At 27.7% G+C, this 22,369-nt stretch overlaps 1 protein-coding gene across 3 annotated transcripts; it reads left to right on the top strand.

Annotated features, from left to right (window-relative positions):
- The first annotated feature begins 2,457 nt into the window (after nucleotides 1-2,457).
- On the top strand, nucleotides 2,458-22,279 carry LOC135924327 (RUN domain-containing protein 1-like). 3 transcript variants are annotated; one of them, XM_065459383.1, is made up of 16 exons: nucleotides 2,458-2,642; nucleotides 2,685-2,901; nucleotides 7,480-7,662; nucleotides 9,328-9,435; nucleotides 10,321-10,476; nucleotides 10,565-10,661; nucleotides 12,341-12,408; nucleotides 12,655-12,696; nucleotides 12,989-13,266; nucleotides 13,434-13,614; nucleotides 13,851-13,949; nucleotides 14,249-14,422; nucleotides 15,207-15,299; nucleotides 17,593-17,690; nucleotides 17,890-17,984; nucleotides 21,998-22,279. In XM_065459383.1, the coding sequence occupies exons 1-16, from the start codon at nucleotides 2,500-2,502 to the stop codon at nucleotides 22,102-22,104; spliced, it is 2,139 nt and encodes a 712-aa protein (XP_065315455.1). In that variant the 5' UTR covers nucleotides 2,458-2,499; the 3' UTR covers nucleotides 22,105-22,279. The 3 variants fall into 3 exon arrangements, with proteins under 3 accessions (XP_065315455.1, XP_065315456.1, XP_065315457.1); XM_065459384.1 differs by lacking the exon at nucleotides 21,998-22,279 and adding an exon at nucleotides 21,558-21,619; XM_065459385.1 differs by lacking the exons at nucleotides 17,890-17,984; nucleotides 21,998-22,279 and adding an exon at nucleotides 17,775-17,826.
- Nucleotides 22,280-22,369: the final 90 nt, after the last annotated feature.

The following is a 22,369-nucleotide window of genomic DNA, read 5'->3' as shown; positions in this document are numbered from 1 at the left end:
CCAATTTCATCAACGTTATTAATGGAAAAATATGCAGTATTTCTGTCGTGGCCTTTATAACAATACTTACGACCGTTTTATGGTTGAGTTAACATTGTCGTTCATGATTCTATTTTAGAAGGAGATACCAATTCTGACATTGACAGAAATATCGCTTTACGTGTTCAAACTTGAATGTACAGTACAGCCAATTTCATCAACTTTATTAATGGAAAAATATGCAGTAGTTCTGTCGTGGCCTTTATAACAATACTTACGACCGTTTTATGGTTTAGTTAACATTGTCGTTCATGATTCTATTTTAGAGGGGGATACCAATGCATTGACAGAAATATCGTTTTGCGTTCATAGGCATATCATCTTTATCAGGACGTATTGTGTTTTGTACACTGCTTTGGTAATCCGTCATTACTTTTATCTACAACCCTAAATGATATAAAATTATACATTAATTATTTCCTCTCCAGTCGACCGCCCAGATTTATTTTGTCACTTTTTCCATCAAAAATTAAAATTTCAACAAGGATTTGCTCTTAATTTTATCAAATACATAATAAATATTCCTCATTATTTTTTAAAAAGATTATCCTAAATTTATATGTTAATAAAATAAAATATCTTAAAAAATATATAAATCATTTGCATATAAATTTCATTAGTGTTTAATGGCATTTTTGTAATTTAAAAAGACAGCATTTTTTTTTACTTAACATAAAAAAATATATATCCCTTATCAAATTCTTTGACCAATAATTTCAGAAATGCAAGACATACATTAAATTTATCTGAAAAACAACAATAACCTTATATAATAAACAACATATTTTTTAGATATAATTTTAATTGATCATATTACAAAAAAGTATAAGAGTCGGTTATTTTAATTTTATTTGTCATGATTCTCTAATAAGTGGTTGCCCAGGCCTTCCCAGTTTCCCTTAATACGGAATTTATTTGTTTTTTTTCCTTATTAGATTAATTTATAAATCAGATATTTCCCGTTCATGTGAGGATATTAAAAATTTAACTATATTCGAGGCGGGAAAAAATTTTCAAAATTCTAATGGGTAGGACTGGGCTTGGAACCTCAAAATTAATATTAGCTTGCACCTGACTTGGGAATATCTTTTACAAATTATTAAGGGTTGAGCTGAGCTTGATAAACCTTTTTAAAATTATAAGATCTTGAATGCTTCCTAATATTGTGAGCTTGAACCTGACATGACATCTATCGTAGAAAATGAATAAAAATCTCATTCCCCGTCATTTTTGACGGGCTTTCTACTAGGTTATAAAAAGTAAGTAGACATTTAGTTGATATTCCTCTATTATATAGAATTAGTTACAAAATACTAGGTAAAATTCCACTTTTACAGACATATTTGATATTTAGGAATATATTACAGTTAATATTTTAACAAATTTTACTAATCAATGCTCTTGATAATAAATATAACAACAATTTGCACTCAATTATTTAACGCCATATATTTATTTTAAATAAAAAATGATATTAACATTAATCTTCATATTATTCATCCCACAATATCTTTCAAAGATATTTTCCGATGTCCTTATCAATATTTTATAGTTTTCTGTAAAATATATAATTCGCTATATCAATAAAATAATACTTGATTGTCATATGATAATTGATAAAATTAGATATACTGTAAATCTACGACATATAATATTCCACTGTTTGTATTGTGCTTTAATTTTTTTATTTAATTTATGATATAATTTTATCAATAGTTTTATAATTATATTTTACTTTTATTAAGATAAAAAAATTAAAATTACTCACTTTATTAGAAATTATATTTGATATATTATATTATTTAGTAATTTTATGGATCTATTATTAATAATTATAATATATTTTTCTCTTGTATTAAGACTTATCTTTGGCTTATATTCCATTTCATAAAAAAACATTTTCGCTTTACCTTTTTTATATATAAATGCTTTTTTCCAAAAATGTATAAATTGTGATGAATAGTTTTATAAAAAAAATATCAACTTTTACATTCTTTCTTTCAAACTATTGTTTAAAAATTATGCATACATTTTTGGGGGTCAGGAAGTGGGGGGTGGACTAAAAGGGATATTTTACATTAGCTTAAGATGATATTTACAAAAATTAATAAATTTCTGAAAGAGGGGGGGGGATTTCCCCTTGCCCCCCCTCCCCCCGACGCCTATGATATGGATACTTGTTTTTAGGTATTAAATAAAAGATAATTATTAATTTCAAAAATAATAGAAGTAGACTTGACGCCTCATCATTGTTATTTATACATGTTAGTTCAATTATGAAATAGTTTATAAAAGAGGATAAAGCGTATTTTTAAAAAAGATATCAAAACATTTATAAGGAAGTTGAATATGTTCATTAGGATTAGTAGAATGTCAATATTGTCAGTCACTATAATTCTGATTGATATAAATTTTTATTTTTCTGAATGTCTATTTTGAATATTAAAATAAAAAACATAAATGCAAGAAAAAAATAATTTTATAAATAATAATGAAGATCTTCAACAAAATCAAGATTTATTCGAGGATGTACCATTATATTTATATTCCTTACCAGAGCGATGGCCTCCATTAGGTGGTAATTCACCTCCTATGAATGAAAGGTTGAAATAATATTTTAATATTTCATTATTTATCTAATTTAGAGAGAATTTTAAAACTATCGCTTTCGCAGAAGAAGAAAAACATAGTAATATTTCTGGGAAATATTTACCCTCTAAATCCTTAGACATTTTAAATCTCAAAAAACTTGAAAAAGAGCATGAAAAATTAAATAATTCCCTATTATCACTTACTACCCATTTTGCCCAAGTTCAATTTAGGCTAAAACAAATTTTGCAAGCAAGTCCAAATGACAGAGATGTAAATAAACATGAATTATTTTCATATTCTAATTAATTTCATATTTGGATATTCTATAAACAATGCTTCTGCTTAATTTTTTGAACATCAGACTCATTTCTTTTAAAAAATTGATTATTATATACTCATATTTTATTCATTTTTTGGAGAGGACTGTTAAAAATTTAATTTTTATTGGTTTGAGATTATATTTATAAAAACATTATAATTTTTCACTGGGCAGAAATCTCATAACTATGAACAAGGGGCAGTTTAATTTAGAGGATATATTCTAAATTTCTAAAATTGGGAATTTTGTTTATATTTACTAGAATATGTTTAAACCAATATTGAAATTAATGTCAATAGATGCTAGGGAAGCTAATACTTATATTTTAACTAGGGGTGTACCAATGCCACTTTTTGGAAGCCGATCCAATCCTATATTCCTGATATTAAATTGATATCGGACGATTACCGATCTGATATCATATCTAATTTTATACCCTGTAAAGATACCAATGGTTTTAATTTTTAATATACTTTTTATTAGTATAACATCTATAATTTAACTATACCATAACTTTGTCATTTAAATATATTATAATGATCAATTATTATAGTTTATATTCAATTGCAATTCCAAAAGTTATAAAATATTTTTATTGTTAAATCACTTTTATTAACATTTATCGATATACATAATAAGTAATAAACAAATATATTATGAAATTTGTAATAAATATTTAAAATAATATTTAACATTAATATATCGAAGATTTCTTTTTAGAAATACCAAAATGCCTGCAGCGATGATGGTAACTGTCAATATCACCAGCTTCACTAAAAACAGATTCTGAAGAGATTATCACCAACAGAATGTGCAAAAAAAATAACATATGGCAAAAAAAATAACAATATGGCAAAAAAAATAACAATATGGCAAATTTTTTATTAATTAATTATTATTAAAAAACATAAAAATGGATTTCGATTTTATTTATAAAAATAAATGATTTTAGATATAACTTTTTTTAAAAAATTTTATAACATTTTATTTTTGTTAAAAACGCCATTTTATATCGGATCGGGATATTTTATAATATTGGCCGATAACCGATATTTTAAAATGAATGAAATATCGGCCCAATCCGATTTCATAAAAATCGGTACATCCCTAATTGGAATAGATTAAATATATGAAAAGAGTATCTACTAGTTAAAATATTTCAATATATTGCCTCCTCCATTTTTTAAATGTATTTCATTATAAGACCAATCTTTTCAAATTGGAAATTTCGATTTTCTTCTATTCGTAAAATGTTTAAAATTTTTTTTTTGTGTTTTAATAAATATATGAAGGAGAAATATGAGGAGAGATATCACATAAATAAAATGGTATATACAAATTTTATTCACATATCTTATGTTTAAACTTTTGATAATATAAAATCTAACCTTTTTTAAAAAAAAATTGAATAGTTTTAAGAAGTTAGATTTTTTTTAGGGATCTTATAAATTTGCGTCGTTAAGTTTTAGCCTTTTCAGTCATGCTAAAATATGCAAGGATTAATCTTACGAACCTAATTCAGCTTAAAAATTTACACGGTCAAATAAAATAAGGGTATGATTGGATTTTTTTTGAAAAATAATTTAGGAAAATAAAAGATCTGAATTATTAATCCAACTAATCACATCTTTATAATATTACTTTTGGACATGGCCTTGTAATATTGTTAAACTGAAAATAAAAGGTATTTCCGTCGAAATATTTATTTTTATCATTTTGAAATTATTTATAATTTTAATTTTTTTAAAAAATAAAAAATATTACTGAAAATACCTGTTAATATTTAATTAAAGATAAGAATTAAAATAGCAGGTATTAATTTGTTTACGATCCAAAATATTTTTTATAAATTTGTGCTTAATAAATTTTTATTTGACTTTAGGTGACATTGGAGAGGACGGAAATATATATATTTTTGCCCATGATTAATTTGAAAAAAATTCCGCTCTATAAACTATGCATATAAATTATAAATCTTACTTAGTTTATATCAGAGATTTACAGGGCCGGCCTGAAATTCTTTTTTTTAAATACCCGGGTTGGACTTGGAAATTTTTTAAAATATCCAGGCCTAGGCCTTATATTTTAAAACCAAAAATTTGAAATCACCATTATTAGCTATAAAAATCAAAAATAAATATAATATATTTTAAAATAATTCGGGCTGGGGGCCGGGCCTGAAAATATAAAACCCGGGCCAGGCCAAAAAAATTTTTGAAAAAAAATTCAGGCCGTGTAAATGGTACTTCTGCAGGTCTCTGGTTTGTATCCTTTTTAATTTCCATATAATACGAAGTCGGAAATTATGATTTATTACCTAAAAAGTTCCCCTAGAATGGTTATTTTTTTGTGAATTTTTTACATTATTTATAGATTTTAATATTTTAGTTAGACAGCTTCTTAAAATACAAGGATATAAGCATATCTATTAAAATTTTAGGAAAAATAATAGATTTGTAAGACCCTGCCCTATTATTTTATGTATAAATTGCCTGGACTTAGAATTTTTAATGTACGAATTGCCCATCCCGTTATTTTTTTAATAAAAATTTCCCGGCCTGCGAACCGGGCTTTGCATATCTCTACTTTATCTGCGTCTTAATTATTAATAATCCTGGCTTTATAAAATTTTTGTTTATTATTTATTCACCTGAAACTTTATATCTTAATTTTCCTATAATATGCTTAAAAAAGCAAATTTAATTTTTTTATATGTTTTTTAAAGTAATCCGGGGAAAAAACTTTTCCGATAAAATTATTTAAATTTTTTGGGGGGTAATGCCTAATGATGGATGTAATACGTCGGTCAATATTATAGCAGTTGACTAAACGCCCAAATTTTAGTAAAATACATATTATACACTTATTGTTATAATATAAATAAAACCAACCCTAACCCATATCTCTTAACTATCCTTTAACCCCTCTTTCCTAAGCCAACGCTTTCAAAGAGTTTGGCAGATATTTTTCCCCGAGTTGGAAATCAAACCCTAGATTCCTTAGCATCCGTCTAGGTCTGTAACCTTTTAAGCCTTAGCTCCTATTCACATAGAATATTTTAAAAACCAGTAACTTCCGACTTATTTTTAAATAAAAGCCATTCATGCAGTAATTTTCCTTGTCCAATATGAAAAATTTTATAAATTTTTGTACCACCCTCTCGATTTTACTTAAACGAGGTATTGGCTAAAGCTTGATGTGGACTAGAATTTGTGTCTATTATGGAAGGGCTAGATTTAGATGGCATATTCATTAGTAATAATAAAAAAATTTGCTTGATTTCACCAAAACACAAAATATGTTTTTGTTATAAATACCTGATGTTTTCTAAGGTTACTCTATATATATGTTTTGGTGGCAATGTGTTTTTATCAGCAGTGTGTTATTTTTTCAACTTTAAATCATTTTTTGAGCTATTTTAAATTTTAAAATCTGATTTTACCGGAAATGTATTCCATCATATGGAATACCTACCATATAAATTTCAGACACTTTTGTTATGAAATTTTGAACTTAATTTAATTTATATTTATTTTCCCATAGATTTTATTAATATAAATTATAAATGATTTAAAGGTTAACGGCCAATTGTACATATTTTTAAATGATCAAGATAGACTATTTTTAAAAAATATATATCCTATTTTAACTATATATATTTTTTTACCTTATTCTAATTTAATGAATAATAACCCTCCCCCTACCGAATGTTTTTATTGTTATTCAAATCCCTTTTGTGGTCATCTGAATCCTTATTGGAATATGAAGATCTCTACGGACCCAAACGACGTAAGGTTTATGTATTTATTTTATAGAGCTTTGAATGCCAGAATTTCTAATAAGATCTAACATTAATTATCGGGAAATATTATTTATCCAATATTTTTTTTTAACTTGGGGTAAAAAAAATTTATTCTTGGATTTCAACTTATCCAGATAATTTACTTAATATCGAAATAATAAATCGATTTAGTATTAAATGGAAAGGAACATATCCTTTCCCTTTTTTTTAAAATTTATATTCACAAATACGTCAATTGATTCATCAATAATTTAAAAGCTAGCCTCAATTAATATTTACAATTGCGTAGTTTTTAATCGATCCTTAATCTGAATGACGATCGACACTTGCAAAAAAAGAGATTATTTTCAGGCTTTTACCCCCTGATTTCTCCAAAAGTATAAAAGCTACGAGGCTAAATTATGTATTGTAGGCTACATCAGAGGCGTTTGGACCCATCACCCAATCAACCATTGACGCAGAGGCCTCCTGATAACTAAAATATAAAATTGAAACTGACTGTGTATGTGCTAAACGGGTAGGAACCCTCTTGAAATTTCATTGACGCATTTGCATCGAACTTTAACTTTTACACAAATTTCATCGAAACATAAAGGGGTCGGCCGAAAATCATATTAAAAAAAATTTAGTATGATATTGTTCGACCGGTTTTGTATAAGGGCATCAAAGCCTTTATTTAATCTACATATTTTTATCATTTATATATATTTTATCTCTTCCAATTTAGGGATTGCTTAAGGATTTGGAAGAATTTGCTTTTAAAGGTTGCATTGATTTTTCTTCATTCAAGGATACGCTCGGTCATTATTCGTCTCATGAATCGTTGCTTAGCAAAGAAGTCGTCAAGGAAGATCTTAACATCAAGATTACTACTAATCGTCATCAACCTTTATCCGATATAGATCTTAAAGTAATTCAAAATAATTTTCTATACTAATCAGTTTTTTTTATTATATTATAAATATATCATCGATGGCAACTATAGTTTTTTTTAAGAATATTATATAACATGGATACGGCTAAACGTATCTCAGGCAGGAGCGTTTTATAGCAGACATAGTGTCCTTGGAATGCGCCCCCCCCCTCCTCCCCATTCTAGAAATAAAAGAGGGTAAACATGACAGACGTTTGACACTCTTTTATAGGATATTGGGGTTATTTTGTATTCATAAATTTTTTAAAATTTAATTAATATATTATTATAATAATACATTTGTTTTAGTAGAAGATAAAGTATTATATTCTCATTTTATCTTTTTAAAACTCATTTTGTTTGTCCTTTTTTATTTAAAATTTTTTAAAAATATTTATATAATTTTCTCTTACCACAAAAATCAATAATTATTTTATTATTTGACATTTTGAAATTAAGATTTAATACATATTTTTAACATATTACGAATTTTTTTAAAATTATGAATTTGTCTTAAACGCTTCGCCCTTTTATGTCTTTAAAAACAACAGAGTTTTGCTTGACTCGTCTCACGCCCATCAAAATAGGTTAAAAAGAGACATGAGTATTAGTTTAAAGTGAGAAGAACAATTCACCAATTTTTGGGCAGGCTGCAGTTACCTGTGCACACAAAGAGATTACTTTATGTTTAAACTCTTATAGCCAAGATTGTTTAAAAAAGCCCATACCCTCTTTAAATAAAGTATTAATTTATATGGGTTTGGAAAAATTAAAAGTTTACATTTAGCTAAGGTTTGTAAGGCTTATGCTAAAGTTAATGTGAAATAAAAGATCAGTAATTATATCTAAGGAAAATTACATAAATAAAATATATTTATAAAAGTGGATCAAGTGAAAAGGATTTACCTTAAACTTATCTTAAAAATTAATATATAAATATTAAAGTAGGAAAAACCAGGGCACATTGAGTGCAAGGGAACATTAGTCCACTACAATTATAATTTAAGACAATATTTATATATAAGACTGGTAATTTAAGCCTAATTTAAATACGTCAATGATTGGCAAATTGGGCTCAGTCATGATTGGTCATAAGATGGTTGGTCGGCTCCATTTTAGTTCATTTTACTATTTTCACTAAAACTATTTGTACATCATTAAAGAGCCTTAAAATTTATTTCCCTCTATCTCAATTATATCTTTACCGACGGCATGTTTATTTATATATATGTTTTTAGGTATTCTAAAATCTAATATAATCAGATATATTTCTAAAAAAAGAAAATTGAAAAATAAGACATATACAAAATTTATTTAATGATATTCAATCCCATATAGGTAAAATATAATTTCTTTAAATCGATATTCGAGATCAAAAAGGTCCGATCTTTTAGAATTCCGGCACAAATTTTCCCACCCCTGGTAAACTTTTTGCCAAATTTTTGAACAGGTTTCCCGACTTGGCTGCCAATATTTTCAGAGGGAAATTATAGTGAGAGAAAGTATTAAAATGAAGTAATTGTAAAATTAAATCGAATTATCAAATTATCGAACTGCTGTGCGAAGCTTTGCATCGATAAATAATAAAATTCCTATAAATTTGATTTACGTCATAATTTACGAATTTCCAATGGTGTTTAAATTGATTTTTTTTATTTACAGGAGAAAGAGATATCTAAATACAAAATATTACACCAAAAGGAGAAACAAAAACACCTGATTATACAACTTAAGTCTCAATTGCAGGAACTCGAAAATTACGCTTACGAAGTTTAATTTTTAAAATAAAAATTTTATTTATTTTATTTATACTCTTTTTTCATATTTTTTTTATATTATTTTATTATATTATCTTATTATATTATATTATTTTATTATATTATAAATATTACATTGTTTTTCCACGAGGACTTTTATTATGTAAATCGATATTTCCTCAAAAAAATGATATTTAATATCCATTTATTATTGATTATGTAAGTTTACCCCCTATTTTGTTTTTTGTTTAAAATTTTCAAAATTTAATAAGAAAATATGAATAGAAATCATAGTTATTTAAAAATTAAATTTTCTGTTTTTGAAGGAGTAAACTGCCCATCAAAAAAAAATGGAAGAAGGATTTTAAAATTAAATTGTTATTGCGGTGTACTTTTATAAAATTGATAGAAACGCAGATAGAACTCTATAATATTTTAACGACGAGTTTAACTTCTTTTTTTATCGCTAACCCTAATTTATTGGTTTCTTAAACTTTACCAATATTCAACGATTTTCAAAGTTTTACAATAATTTTGTGCAATATTTTAAAATTAAATTTCCTTAAAAAAATATATTATCTTATACTCTTCGATCTTGAATATTTTTTTTCTTCGCCTAATATTTTTTATTGATGCTCACTTTAGAACTATCATTTTTCCTCATTAAAATTATTTTATTTATTATCTAGCATAATTTATTTTGTTCAGTAATTTAAAATAAAAATCAAACATATATCCTAGGTTTCAAAATTTTTAATAAAAAAAATACCCAACCGATCTGGCCCGTTCTACCCCGACCGAGTTTGAAGATAGTATTTGATTCGTATACCAGTGCGAGGCTTTAGTTGTTGCATTTACTTTTTTTTATAAACGTTATATATATATACATTTTCTTTAGTCCGGTACCATTTCTGAATTACCGCAAAACGTTTTGGTGGAAAAACAAAAATTATTACTACAAGAACTGAACAAAAAAATGAACCTGAGGTATGAAAACATAGGCAAAATGTCCGTTACTGATTTGAAACAAACTGTGGATACAGCAATCAATGATGTAAAGATTCTTTTATAACATAGAAACAAATATCGTATATCTTAAACACTCATTTTCAATTTTTTTTAACATTAATATTATTTTAAAGCTCGTAAATCCGGTCGAAATAAAAGAAAGATTGGTAATCCAACTTAAGACCCAGATTATAGATTTGGAAAGGTTCGTGGACTATTTGCAAACATCGGGTAAGAAACTATACTATCATTACGCGCTTAACTTTTTTTGAGCACTTTTTTATCCAAACCTAAATAATAATAACTAGCGACGCCATTGATTTGCTTACTGAGATAAAAAAAATTAAAATATTTTTGGTTTTTACAATATATAGTATATATTATTGTCTAATGCTGTGCCGATAATTTAATTTCGGATCAGGTCCGATATTTTTCGACTAACCTTATCCGATATTATCATTGTTTTTGTTTATTTTATGATTATATATAATATAAAATTAGAATATTTTTTATTTTATACTTAAAAAAAAAATTTATTTTTAATTATAATATTTTTTAAAAATATCTAATTGTATAAAAGATATTATTTTTTTGTTATATGTAACAAGAATAAGATTTTAAAATATTTAAAGAGTCGCAATCAGCCATTAACATTACCCATATATTAAATGAGATGATTAACTTTTAGAGAATAAATAAAACGAAATACACTTAATTAATCATGAAAATTAGTTCATATTTTTATGACATTAATTCAATGATAGATGGATGGTAAATAAAATATAAATCTCGGATCGGGTTTATAGTAATATTATTTGATCGAATCGGTGAAAAATTTTATAGATTGGCACAGCCCTAGATAGGATTGTCTCATTTCATATGAAAGTCAATATGAAACTGTTTTGGCCACTATTTTTTATGAATATTTATAAAATTTTATACCGGTAAATGGTATAAAGGTAGAGGGTAAACATATTTAATCCGTAAATTCTAATTTCTAAGATCAAAATTGAATTTTTTCAAATAATAATTGGAGTAATTTATTTGTGCTCTTTTCATACGCCATAATACATTTTTCCTATAAAAGTCGTTTAGCTTAAAAATATAATCATTAATAAAGAAGATATTTTCATCTAAATCCAATAAATTTTGTCATTTCTGAAACTTTTGTCGTATACATTATATTATACTATATTTTTAAAGAATTAATATTTCTTATCTCCTTTTTTTGGACCATTATCACATTTCTATCAGAGATAAACTTGTTTTAATTCGTCCAACATAAATAATTAAATATTATTTTATTGTTCCTTTCCCTTAAAATTTTATTATTATTTATTAACCATCTTTTTATTTTATAAATTTAATAATTAATTTCCTTTTTCCACCGCATCATCAAGCTTAGCTTATAATACCCTCTTCGCTAAAATGATTGATTGCGTTAGCTTGTTGAGATTCCTATTTTTACACAATTTTTTTTTAATGGGAGATTGTAACCAATATTAGACTTTATTTTATTCATTTCTTGAGGTAATATTTAAAAGAATATTTTTTTATCTTAAATTTTCGTCTTCTCGCATTTAATTGTTTCAAAATTTTCAAAATAAAATACTACCCTAGATTTTCCATCCTTCAATGGATTTTATGTTGAAATCAATATCGAATCGGAAATTCTTTCATTATTTCTAACATTTTGAATCTTGCTTCTTTGAACATCTTTTAACATATTAGGCTTGGGTCTATCATTACTAGAAGCTAAGTTTTTTTTCTAATGGATCAGGAAGCTCTAAAATTTTTATAAGGTTTTAGGGGGATCGGCCAAAACCTGTTCGACTTTACATTGGAAATGATACATAAAAACATGTAAATGGCGGATAATTTATCTATCGCCTGTTTTTTCTATTTAACAGAATCGCCAAATAATTTAGACCAAGTAAACAGCATCTGTACCTGTGTTTGTCCCAAACATCATTCTCAAGTATGTCTATTTCGGAAACATAATATTTATTTATAATTTGCAACAATAAAAAAAAGAAATATTTAGTGACAGAAAGGTTTTAATTGTAAATTTTCCTGCCTTAGAAAAGGGGGATATCTATATCTATTTTCATAGGTTTATTCTTGTACAAATTTTATTTAAATTAATGAACTTCATATTACTAATAAAAATATTTTGGTAAGAATTTGACATGAATTATTCTATGAATTTTTACATATGTAATAGGATAACTCTTGTCAATTTCACGATTCCGCGTACAATTACTGCGTAAGTTTAATTATATTGATTTTTGATTTTATTCTTAAAACTAACTTGAAATTATTCTAAATAAGACGGCGATAATAAAGAATACATTTTTCCTTTTTTCTATACACCATGACGTTTATAACCTTAAAGGTAACCACTAAAATGAGAATCACTATAAAGAACAGATTTTAAACCAAAATAAATTCGAAATTATAAATATTCCTGTTTTAAAATACTTGTTTTTATTCATTCTTCAAATTTGAAAAAAAATCTTATTTACATCTTATTGATTGTACTAAAAATCGATCCATAGGGAAGTAACGGACCAGGTTTTCAAAACAACCACAATCATCATCACCCTTCATCCCTATTATCAAAAGCTATAAATATGCTAGGCCTGTTTTTGCTCTCCTTCATCGATTGCAACGATCATAATAATAATACATTTAATCACCATTTTCGATTCGCCGGTTCTCCCAATAATAACCCACCATATTTCGACTCCGAAAAATTCAGCGCTGGTGGAAATAGCCTTATGATGGTAATGATACCCTCTTTGGGTAGGTCTATGCCACAGGGGATTCATTGGGGGTAATATTTTTATATCTGAGAAATATATGTAAACTAGGAGGCTTCAAATATCATTTATTATCCTTTTTCAGTAAATATTGGTATAAAAATATTGTAAAATATCTCAAACATTTTACAATTTTGACCATTAAAATGTTTTTTACTTTTTACATTACTCTGTTATCCAGTAATATAAGAGCCGATTTGGAGATGTCTTTACAAACGCTGATTAATTTATGTTTACGTAAACGCAAAAATCTTCTGACTCAATCTTATTATGATGGCACTAATGTGGCGTGTAAAATCGATTCGGACAGCGATTACACTACTAACGACGAGGATGATTTGGAAGAAGACGATACCGATAATGTGAGTTTAAAGAATAGATATTTATATATAAATCTGATTTTGTAACAAAGACAGGATCATGAAAAGAAAGAAATTTTTTTAAAAAAGTCTTTAAATTATCTCGCAACTAATAAAACTTTTCATATTAGAATGGAATATGACGAATAAAGGGAGAGAAAGAAATTTGGTCATAAAAGGTTAAATTGCAAATATTTTTAAATGTATATACAATATTCGTTTTATTGCACGAATTTAAGGAAAGTTTTAATTTATTGTGGGACGAACATGTGCTCCACTGTGTTAGGAAAGATTTCGCACCTCGTTTACTCGAACTTTTGCATCATGGTTACATCAATGTACTAAAAAAAACATTTATATATAGATTAGCTATCAATTAAATTTAGTGATTAACTTAAACTAATAGAGACTTGTATAATTTTTTTGAAACCCAAGGCAGAAATAAAAATTTACGAAATCCTGCTGAAAAATGACCAAGTTAAATCCGGAACCGGGAAATTATTCTTATTTTTCACAAAATTATATATGGTTCTGCAAGTCATTAATTTTAATTATATTCTGAGGAACAAAAACATAGTTTATTATTAGTTTATCTCAACTGTCCAATTTATTTAATTAAAATCTGTAAAACTTTTAGCACAATAAGAGAAGTTCATCTTCCATCATAACCTCTTACCTTCCTTGCTTTGCCATCAATTCGAATTCAAGCCACAATTCTGAGGATGGTAAACATCAGCGATCCTCCTTCTTCAATTTTGGTAAAGAAGAACCCCACTTTTGGGATGCCATTTTAAACTATTACGAAATAAAGGTATGGTATTTACAGTATTTTTTTTAAAATGGATTAATCTTTAAAATATCATTTCAATTTTATTCAATGGCACTGCTGAGCAGAGAGTCATAATGGTCTGCTTCGACCTAGAGGTCGGTCTCCCTATATAGGTTTTATTTAACGCAAAGTCTTGCCCGCCTAATGTTTTACCTGCACGTCCGCGCTCATTTATCCAAAATATTGTGTAACCCGCCCACCCAATTTTTAAAAATTATTTTATTGGTTTGGTTTCGCTCTTTATTTTAATGTATTTACTTAAAACTTATAAAATATGCAATATTATAAAATTTAAAAAAATTATGATTTTTAAATAGAAGTCTGTTCTACTCATTTCGCCAGTCGCCCATTGTTTTAAAAATATTTTTTAACCCGCCCATTTACCGTTCAAGGTTTAAATTAGCCCGCCCATTGTAAACCTCTATTCCAACCTCCCAATTTGGCTATGGCTTTGAGGCATCAGCCAAGCCTGGAGTTGACTCAAGATACGTCATTTAGTCACGCTACTTTTAGTATAACCCGCTTGTATTATTTAATCCGTCAGATTATTGACGTTTTTAATATGAACATTAGAAGTGGGGTGGTTAAAGTGTATCATATTTAAATGTTTACAATTTTTTTTCAACTTAATGCGGATAATAATGTTAATATTATTAATGACAATTTATTAATTATTATTTATTTTTTTACTAACCAAATTGAAAATTAAATTCGTATATTGCCATAAATAATTATCTAGATAATTTTTTTTCAAAATTTATTATAGGGGGGACCTCAGTTCAATCAATCGGCTCCCAGAAAATTATCCAGAAGTTTCGATTTAGATATAGTCGGGCATACACGCATAACTCCTAAATCAGTATACTATCACTTTTATATCAATTACTTTTAAAAAGGAAATATATTTTTCTCATATTCGAAATTCGCGACATTTCGTCTCTATTTCAATTCGATCGATTTTATAGAACAATTTTTGGAAAATAATACCATATGCATAATAATTACAATTTATGTCGTTTTATCAAACAAATATTTAATATTGAAGATTGACTTTCACGTGAATTTATTCTTCAAGAATAAAGAGTTGCTTGGATAATATTGGTTTTTAGTTAAATTTGAAAAAAGATTTTCTATTGAAAGAAAAAATTAATTCATAATAACTAGGAGTAGGAGGCCTTAATCTTATGTTTAACTATAGATGACACTAGGTCTTGTGTGATCTTTTATATGCCCATATAAAATTAGATATCTGCAAGGAACTCTTAGAAAGAAAAGCATTTTCGAACATATAATTAATTCCATATTCGCCACCCAAAAATCAGAATATAAAAAGAAAATTTCTTTTTAATATATATGTTGAAATGATCTAAATGAGCAAAATTGTAAAATAATATACAATCAAAGCATGATTAAAATTATAACAAAAAATTTTCTAACCAGACCCGACCCACTTGAAAAATTATTTTTCTCAACTCGACCTACCCTATATAAAAATTAATTACAATGCAGGCTGGGTTTTCGGATTTGATCAAGTTTTGCAGACCTTTATAAAAATTGAGCAGATTCTGGTTTGCTTTGATGGATGCATTGCGAGGATTGATTAATGTATATTTTTTTTGGAGAATATCTTGATGGTACATATCAACTTTGGTTTATGGAGTTTTGAATTTATTCATTACATTATAGATGAATAATCAATTGCACCCATAACATAAGCTGTATTAAGCCAAAAATTATTAAAAATAACTAGAAACTTTATTGTAATGTTTTATTCTTTATTACAATTTTTTTATGTTTAAAAACATGACGGTTTTACTCTTTCAATATAAAGTACAATATCATAAAACATATTTATAAACTGTTATAAATATATTTGATTTTAAGAAATGCAATCAATTTCTATGTTATAATGGGATATCATTTATGATGTCTAAATATAAATAGATATTATGGGCATTAACATTTGAAGTTTTCCACCCATATCAACAATGATATTCTATATATTTTTAACTAATATTTTTTATAAAAAATATAACTATTTATAAAAGTATCTATTTTTCAAACAGTTTCGTTATTTAAATGTGTTCTATAACTCCAAAGTTGCAAAGCTAAATAATCTTTTACAGTTGCTGATGAAGACAAAAATGCTTTAGCTTATAAAAAATTTACAATAATCATTAACCATTTGATGTCTTATTTTGGATGACGAAAAAAATTCTGTATTGCTAAAAAAAATTTTTTAATGATTAAATTGTGTTAAGATAGAAGGATATTAGTAATTGTAATCAGGAATTAATTACAATTTTTAAGTGATTATGCCCATCTTTGGTATTAAGAGGGAAATCTTAATTAATCAGATCAACTCTCCATTCTTTAAGGAACTAAGACTTGAAGTTTCCAAGATTGATGTATATTATATCAATACGTGGTTAATTTAACCAACATCTAGTGATGCTTACCAATTAGTTATTATTATTCTAACTACATAAAATCTTTTACCACAATCAACTAAGTTTTTAATAAACCTAACAAGGATTGCGCCAAATTTTTTTAAACACTCCATTTTCCTTCACTTTATATAAAGTATCTGTTAAATCCAATAACTATCAATTGGCATCCCCTGCAAATTCGACAAAGAGAGAAACATTCAACATATTACAATCAATAACCCAATAAGTAGGACTCGAAAAAACTGTTTTTCCATCTATGCTAGAACTCTTAACACTCAACACAGCATGTAGAGAAAAATCAGGCGAGAAATTTTGGAGGACATAATTTTTTTTTAAAATCATGTTTAATAATATTAGAATAATACACATGGAACGTAAAAACGAACCAATTAGAAGCCATCATAGTTATATATGCTCACCATAATAGGGAAATAACGAATCACACTTATATTTTCGCTCTTTTCATAATTTACGATAATTATAGATAGGGCAAATTATTATTGCCTAATTGGTCATTTTATTATCTTTTATACATTATAAGTCTATCAATCGTGACAATATTTCATATCCAATTAGAAATTATGGTTTTAGGTGTTTGAATCAGTTTAGAAAATTATTAATCTTTTCCACTTATCTCTACTATATTTTTTACTTTTCCTGGAATTACATAAATGGAATAAAAATATTGAAAAACTTATATAGAAACTTTTATCCGCTATTAACGATATCATTTTGGCTCATCAACATTTGAAAAGAAGCAAGGATGCTCATTATAAGGCTTTCATAAGCCATGCCTTAAAGTATAAATTTTATTTTTTCGATGGAAAATAAATAAAATGCCATTTAAATTAATTTTTAAAGTTTTTTTTCCTTTTAATATATAGGGAAGAAAAGGGATTTTGACCCTAACTTTATTTTCTTCAAAATCGAATTTATAAATTCTTTTCAAGTATAAATTATATACCTAAATATTATATCTTTACATTAAAATTTAATTAGTCAAAAGCTCTTGGTTCCATGGTTAAGGTTAATTTTGAGATCCAGGTATATAGTGGATAATTTTTATCAATCTTGGAGCTATCTGGCTAAAACAGGTTAATTTTTGGCTTTTTATCATATGTTTATACTAATTTAATTAATAATACTTAGGGCTATCGAAAATTATTTGCTTTTCTATTGAGATTTACGATTTCGAATAATGAACGAATCGCAAACGAATAATAAATTTAAATTATTCGTAAATTTTAGAATTCATTTATATTAAAATTTGCAAATATTATTGAGATTACTATTTTTTAAATTAAAGGTACTCTTATAATTTTTTTTATGAATATTATCATTTTTTGATCATGATAGTGATTTGTTCATTATATTCGCTATTATCACGATATGATTCGAAAAAAATCTAATATTTTCATAATTTCAAAATGATTAAATAAAATTTATTGATAGAAAAGAGATAGGATAGTTTGTTTTGGCAATGCTAGAACTATCCTTTGCCGTAGATAGTCCTACATTGGGATCCCGACCTTCGCTACAATTTGCTCTGACTCCTTAAAAAGGTATAGGGCGAAAGAGGCGAATGATATTATGGCGAATTGACGTATTTATTCAACTCAGCGTCCACGAGAGAAACGCGATTTATATTGAATGGCGCGAGAGATCAATGCAGAAAAAATCCCAGGTTATGAATTCGTCTTTCTTCCAAGGGATTATAGTAGATCCTTCTGAGCGTTTGCCATCGGAAGTCCAATGTGCTAAGGGTTAATTGGATACCAGCGTATTTTAAGGCACGGGCTATAGCGTTGTTGCACTTGGTGTCTGAGGAATCTACCTCTTCATAACTTGCAATGCATAGAGTGGTCGCCTTTGAAGTTGGCTAATATTTGACAAAGAAGGCAGTGATGAGGTGTTTTCATAATTCCCAGTGGCGTAGCTAGGAATTTTCCTTAGAGGGGGTCCATACATATAAAAGCCTGGGGGCTTCGCCCCCAGACCACCTTTAACGGGCCTTCGGCCCTTTTGCCCGGCCTTCGGCCGGGTTTATCTTACAAATCATAACCATATTTTCGATATTATATAATAAATATATTTTTTTAAATGCATCAATAATTTGTTTTATAATTTAGTAGATTATTCTCAATCTTTATAATGATACTATCCAGAATAATTTTAATAGTAATATAAAATCCTTCCACAAACATCAAAACCAGAAAAATAAAAATATTATTGGTATTTATTTGATATAAAGTCACCACTTATAAGTCTTTTGAACGTATAATCTAAAAATAAATTTTTGCTCTGGGAGGGGTCCAAACCCGAAAACCACCCCCGTAGCTACGCCACTGACTAAGCCTGAGACCGATGGCATTGCCTCATCATTTCTTAATAGCTGGTTGAAATTCTTATATGATAGACTAGAGGATATGAGCGGTAAAGGGAAGGAAGTAGCTAAGGCGTATGCCAATGTCACCTGCTTTGGTCTGTATCTGTAAGATAGCCTACCAATTGATAGATCTCCAATTTAGTATCTGTCCTGTTTTAGGTACTAATTTCAAGCTCATGCGTAGCGATAGTGGCATCATATTGAAAGATTCGTGGGAATCAGTATGTACAGGATCTTTAAGAAGAAGAAAGCTTGATGACAAGGATATTTTTTGTGAAATTGTCAACAAGGAACATAAAAGATTCATCATCCTTTACTATAGATGGGTAATGGCTAATTCGGCTCTTCAAACGCTTGCCAGAGAAAATCCGTTAACAACATTAAGGCTTTTTAATTTATATTAGTTTCTTCCAAATTTAAGCTTTATCTTTTTTTGAAAAACCCGAGTCCAAAATTATAGTTTTTAGCTAAAAACTTGGTTTAGCCGATTTTTTAGCAGGCTAAAAATATAGTAATTACCGAACTTTATTTCTTACCGGAAATCCCAGATGTGTTAAAGTATTTAAGTATATATGATTGAACATAAGACCTTGCATAAGGTCAGTGATGCTCAGGGAAATGGCTCATCTTGATTAACTCTTATTCCTTTCTTTTCCTTGGCTCTGATTATCTCAGCCTTCTTCAAGTGACCTTAATATGACGTCGTTTATCGCCTTTCATAAACCCAATGAAGATGTTTGCCCTATCGCTATTGAAAACACATAGCGCCTCTTAACTGCCAATCTATTAGTAAGTAGAATACTGTACACCATATATGATAACCTATGCCCCAATCAATTGGGAGTCTACTTAAAATGTAGATGTGAACGCTCTCTTTATGACCCGGGTGTACCTAAAAACAAATCCCAGCATGACATCCTAATTAAAATTTATTTTTCAAACGCCTTTAATTCTCTAAAGCGAAGTGGGTTTCGAAATACCATTGTCACTCTCTACACAAAATATTTCCAATTGTTTTTGATTGCCAGGCTAATCCCTGAAACCTACAGTTTGGAGAAAGATTAATTTATTCTAGCTAGGGAATTCAACAATACGATCCTCTGAGTTCTATCTTATTCTGTCTGGCATCAATGGCCTGATTCAAGGATCAGTAACCAATGAAAACGAAATCTCCTTAATTGGTATATACTGAATGACGATATATTAATTGGTTCATCTGAAGAAGTAAAAAATAAAAACAGTCGGGATATTCAGATCCAGAGAGAGCAGCATGGGACTTAGACTTAATCCAGATAAAAACAAATATTACCCAGGCATCATTGACACTGGATCATGGTCTTACTTTTAATCACACACATTTATATTCTACACCTAGGATCTTAGCTAGAGAATGATGAGTCTTTTATCAAATTCCTTGTTTATTTTTCACAAGAGATATCACTTAGATATCCTGCCCGCTTCTCACCCACCAGACTCTCTTATTGAAAAGCAACTTTTTGATATCAAGAGGGATCGTGTATTCACTGCCATCCTCAGGGATCTTTTAATATCGTACCATTCTTAATCGGATGTGATTAAATCCCTAACAGAGCAGATATTCAATCTTATATTTTGACTATTATGGTTGCTGGATTGCCAACCAAAGTCAGTGGCAGAAAAATAAGTCGACTAACTTTTCATTATCGCATTTATATCCTCTCGTCTTTCACGTGAGTTAAATACACTCACCAAGTACACTGATTTCCACGAGCGATAGATCTTAGCCTCTGCACAAGACTAAGATAATTCCTTAGTTGGCAACTCCGATGCATACCTTAAATCAAGGAGCCAACCCTAAAATCATTCCCTACTCGTATTTATCTATGCAGAGAACGGTTATATATTCCTAGAATTCTTCCCATTGATAAATCTCGATGTTAACTGTTACTATGATGAGTTTGACGTGCAGCGACATCTGTCTCAGGCGTAATTATGAAATGATAAACCCTATCACCGCCTTCTTTGTCAAACATTGGTCCGCTTCAAAGGCTGCTACTTTCTCTATTCCAAGTAATGCACTATAACGGAATTTAAAATCTGCCTTATTCCAACCCTCGAGCCCATATGACTATACAGTTTCGACGACCAACCCTTATATAGATCCAACATGATCCCTTGAAAAGAAAACGAATTCCTAACCTGAGGTTATTCCTGCATTGATCTTCTTTTGCCATTCAACTTAAATCGCGATGCTCTAGCTGAGTTGACTCTTGTCAGCTTTATTTACTAATCTAATCAACAGATATTCAATCAATGGGAGAGATAATAGCGCTCTTATACATCTTGTGACCGTTTATCTTTATAGGCATTTATTACCAAAAATAACATCTTTAATAGAAGAAGCAATTTGGAATTATGCCTTTTCTTATTTTAAAATTACAATTATTTATTTTTATTTTATGTACGATAATTTTAGCAATAAAATGTATTAAAAATTGTGTACTAGAAAAAATGCCTGAAAAATATCTTTTTTATTAATATTATGAGTAACTTCGAATCAAATATAAATCATATTCGATTTTCTGGAGGCCTATGCCTAATTATATCTCATGATGCCCATTTTGAGCTTAATTAAAAGGTGTTCAAAACTTATACTTATAAATTTAGTTATTTAACGTTTTAAAATCTATTAAGGGTTGAAATCCTCTTTAAATGATTTTAAATCTAAAATATTTTAAATAGGCTTTTTAGATACCTTTCAATCGTTAGAAAAGCTGAATGACATAGAGTTCCATTTACCTGTTGACTTAGCCATATTTCATCTGAAGCATATGAAAGATGCCTTTTAATTACTATCAAGAATACTTTAAACTTAATTATCCTATCACGTGGCAATGTTTATTATTACCTCATTGTAATCAACCAAATATTTATAACATTCCTACTTTAGTGACATCATATTTTACTATACATTCTACTTATGTGCAATATGACTAAAACAACCAAATCCTTTATTAATATATTATTATACGATAACCAGCTTATTTTGGTATCTATGATATATTATGTATTATTTAAAAAAATTAAATCATGATATTAAAACAATAAAGAATA

Source organism: Gordionus sp. m RMFG-2023, chromosome 2 (assembly GCF_954871325.1).
Source record: "Gordionus sp. m RMFG-2023 chromosome 2, tfGorSpeb1-WG-v2, whole genome shotgun sequence".
NCBI classification, from domain to species: Eukaryota; Metazoa; Nematomorpha; class Gordioida; order Chordodea; family Parachordodidae; genus Gordionus; species Gordionus sp. m RMFG-2023.
Note: the sequence above shows the minus strand (reverse complement) of the source record. Positions and strands in the feature narration are given on the sequence as shown.